Here is a 4275-nt window from a genome sequence, read left to right as displayed (position 1 = left end):
TTTGCTAAATTACCAAGCGCAGTCAAGTATGTAATTTACAAAACTGTGCAAAATTTTTGCATTATCCAGACAATTTCAACTTGTTCATAAAACTGCGTTTCCACATGTCAACTCAGGCTAGGTTAGGTTGGGAGGGCTACGTTTTCATAGTTGAACAGTACATTTCCTTACCTTTTAGGATGTCTTCACTATTTTGTATTTTTTTTTTTCTAAATTTATTCGTCTGGACTAAAAAAAATAAGTAGCCACGCCCACGTAGTACTTTTTTAATTATTTCACACTTTCAAATGAAATCGAAGTATACATAGCATGTACTTCAAATTTCAATTGTTTTGGCTCGCAATTTCACAAAACTGCTGCACTGTATCGATCAAATCAAAAATATCCAGAGAGGTAAACGCTGGTTACGATAAGTAACTTTAGAGAGCGCCTAACTGTGTGGGGGCAAAAGTCTATGTGTGATCTAAAGCTCTCGCGGAACATACACACTCTCAAAAACGTTCAACAACTTGACCGAGTAGTCGCTTGCAACAGCTCGTTTTTCAAACGTACTCAGACCCAGCAGCAAGAAATGTTCGTTTCGCAGCAGAGCCGCTTACTGCCCACTAAAATTCTGCGCTATATATCCTCCAGTTTTACGACGGCGTCATCGAAAGAGCTAAGAGCGACTTGTAAGTGAGTGGCCGAGAGGGGTTCAACAACAAAAGCCGGTTTAAAAAGGCAAATATATTTTTGAGCTGCATAGTTGGTTCAGTTGATATAAAGACGCAGAAGCACAAAGAACTTCTGAAATTTTGCCCGAGAAAACTTAATCTCCGCTAAAATAAATATTTATTTCTTTTTTGACCAGTGATATCAATAATTACAAAATGCTTATACGAAACTTATCTCTTTTTATGTTCACATGCGCCTCTCTTGCCATCACTTGCGTGCGCGTTGTTGCCGCTCATTCCGAAACGAAAGGCTAAATGTCCGGTGAAGAGGAGAAATTCAAGATTCTAGTCACACACCCAGAAGTGCCTCAGGTTGCCATTGATCTGCTGTCGCGCAGCTGCGAGGTGATCGTTTGTCAGAGTTGGCCGCCGAAGCGTTCGGAAATTTTGGAGAAGGCTAAAGGTGTACACGCCTTCTTCTGGGGTGGCCATGAGGCGCTTAATGCCGAGGCATTGGATGCCGCCGGTCCGCAGTTGAAATCGATTTCCACCATGTCGGCGGGCATAGATTACGTGGATGTGGCGGAAGTGAAGCGCCGAAAAATTCCACTTGGTCACACGCCCACAGTGCTCAACGAAGCCGTAGCTGATACAGCGGCCCTTTGAAGATCGAAACGTAGGTATTATTATTGCTAAGGTAGAGTTAAAATTTGGCAAACGTTTGCTTTTACGATCGGCTGTAGGAACACCTGGGAGAGCTTCCATCTGAATTGGATGTTGGGCCAAGACTTGCGGGGCTCCGTGGTCGGTTTCTTTGGCTTCGGCGGTATTGCACAGGGAATCGCTAAGCGCCTGAAAGGATTCGACATTGACAGCGTGCGCTACACGACAAGGCGTCGCGTTTCGGAGGATATCGAGAAGGAGTACTCTGCCAAAAAAGTTGATTTCGACACTATGCTGGCGGAAAGTGACTTCGTTGTCATTGCATCGCCCCTGACCAATGAGACGGCTGGTGTTTTCAATGCCAGCGCTTTTGGTAAAATGAAGAAGAGCGCTGTGTTGGTGAATATTGGGCGCGGTGGTGAGTATCGAAGTAGTGGTGAAATGTAAAAATGTTTGCTTAGGTAGAACTTTTTTTTATTATTTATTTATGTAGGCGTTGTGAACCAGCCGGACCTGTATGAAGCTCTGAAAACAAAACAAATATTCGCTGCGGGTTTGGATGTGATGACTCCGGAACCACTGCCCGCCGATGATCCGCTTTTGAGTTTACCAAATATTGGTGAGTTAATCTTAGTTGGCGTTGCGGCATAAATTGGCGATATGTTTTTTTTTGCCATAAATTTTGCAGAATTGCATTTGCCTCAGGCATTCATGCGATGAATAAGTGTATACATGTTCTTTGTAGTCTAAAGAGGTACTGATAATAAGTACCTACTGGCTCGCAAGGTGCTGATAAGACTATTTTTATCTGAACTGTTTTCAACGACCACCAAAGTGCTCTAAATCTCCGCAATCTTATCGAAAGGAAACACGTTTTTGCTGTTCTTATTATTTTGTCATATTAAATCTTTGAAAGAATACTCGATTTTTGGTTTTTTTTCGCACCCAAGGCAGCATAAATTATGGTTGTCTTAGTTGATCAAAGTCAAATTGATACCCCTCTTTTGAGAACGCAGAATTGATTATTGCATAATTATTTTTTATTAGGAGTGGCTTGCGACTTGATGTTGCCACGGAAATAGAGTGGCTTACATTTTTGTTGTCAGATAAAGCCTTTTTTATATATCGTTCGCATTAGTGTGATAGTATGCACCTCAAATATTCAGATTTACCTTGGTTTTACAAAAATAATTTCATATAATAAGAAGTACATATTTCAACTCACTCTAAACTATTTTCCGCTTTCTGTTCTCTTTTCAGTTCTTCTTCCCCACTTGGGCTCAGCCACCGAGCGCACTCGCAACGATATGGCCACAATAGCTGCGCATAATGTTTTGCGCGGACTGGCTGGCGAACCGATGTTCTCGCCTGCATATCAATTATAGATGAAATTACAAGTTTTTCATACAGATCTATTCATTTATCGATGTAAATGTGGAAGTATTAAATTGTTGCAATAAAATGTGCAAATGAGTGTAATTGTAAGCTTACTAATTGTACGCCTGAAAACTAATAAAATACGTTTAATAAATGAGATAAGCTGCATTTTAAGCAACTACAAGTGCCAAGCCAAAATATTGGAAACACAATATTATAAAAAGCTTTAGTCTTTTTTTTATTTTTCGTAACAAGACAGCAATTGAAGTAGTACTTAGTAAAACTCGTAGTATGTACTCACGTACATATGTATGTACATATCTATGATAATAAGAGCGTGTGTTTCGATGTTACACAGGCCGCTATAAACCTACTTTTTATAATATCCCAGATAATCAAATTTTCAAACCATAGTCCTTCAATAGTTGCGATCCCGTACGAGTCCGGACTAGTCAGAAATAGTCAGAATCAGTCAGATTTTACTGGAAATCGATCCCGTACTTGGTTCTCTGACTATTGAGAGGACAAAAAAGAGAGTAAATTCGGTTCTCTCTCTGCCAGAAGTTATTAGTTTTAGTCCGAGAATTTTTTGCTGGTAAATTCTGGTAAATGTGTCAAACGATCAGCTGTAGTGTGTTTTTGGCAACCAAATTGTAAACAAAAGAAAAGTTCACTCTGCTAATTCATGTTGAAAAGTTTTTAATTACTTGTTTAAGTGGATTCTAATGAATTTGAAAGCATTTTTGGCTATTTACATGTGTGAACTGAGTGGGTTTACATACAAAATAAACAAAAATTTACAACCCAAATTTGGAGGTTATGTTGAAGTTGACAGAAGTTACCATTTTTTACTAGAAAGCGATCCCGTACTTTTCAATGTTACTCTCTCGCTCTGAGCGAATTTTTATTTTTTGACAGTTTTACTAGTCCAAGTCCGAGGAATACGGGATTGCACCTAATATCTATAGTAAACAATTTTAAATGTGACTTCGCTCTCTTAATTTCCCCTACTTTGCAAATTTTTTGTGTACGCGATCGCCGTCGTCGAAAATCCAGCACGTATTAGCCATCACTTAAAATATCAGAAAGTAAGAAAAAATTCTCTCAAATTCTCGCTCAAGTAGAAAATCAAAAAAAAAAGAAGTACGAGTAATAAGCATGATAAAAACATAGCAAGGTAGAACCGTTCTCTCAATTTGTCGGCCATGATTTTTTTTTGAAGTTTGCCAACATTTTAAAATCATATAAAAGTGAAAATGAAAAATTGAAATTGTTCGAAATTGTTGTTGCTTGAGATTGAAAATGAAAATGTGTGTGTGAGTTTGTGAGTAAATTTAAAAATTAAATTGTTTGGAAACGTCAAGAATTTTAAAAGTGACTCTCAGCGGTTATACCTTACTATATTTTTATCATGGTAATAAGAAATATACATGTAGATGTTTTTGTCCATCTATAAAAATTTATTATGTTTGAAATGAAACCCTGCACACCAGCTGACAGGGAAACTTGCAAATTCCTGTAAATTGGCGTTTGCGCAGAAATTTGCAAGTAAACGATGAAATGAGTATCGCAAGCGCGATAG

General features: G+C 38.5%; 1 protein-coding gene across 1 annotated transcript; it reads left to right on the top strand.

Moving 5' to 3' along the window:
- The first annotated feature begins 683 nt into the window (after window positions 1-683).
- Window positions 684-2850, top strand: LOC118741412 (glyoxylate reductase/hydroxypyruvate reductase). The gene is given in 5 exon segments (XM_036473382.1): window positions 684-1310; window positions 1313-1329; window positions 1397-1734; window positions 1810-1935; window positions 2577-2850. Coding segments are annotated over 5 exon segments (948 nt in total). The 5' UTR covers window positions 684-968; the 3' UTR covers window positions 2702-2850.
- The last annotated feature ends 1425 nt before the right edge of the window (window positions 2851-4275 follow it).

The sequence above is a fragment of the Rhagoletis pomonella genome, unplaced genomic scaffold, assembly GCF_013731165.1.
Source record: "Rhagoletis pomonella isolate Grant_MI unplaced genomic scaffold, Rhpom_1.0 Rhpom_scaffold_00006, whole genome shotgun sequence".
Lineage (NCBI taxonomy): Eukaryota > Metazoa > Arthropoda > Insecta > Diptera > Tephritidae > Rhagoletis > Rhagoletis pomonella.
The sequence above is the reverse complement of the archived record's forward strand: the minus strand, read 5'-3'. Positions and strand labels throughout refer to the sequence as shown.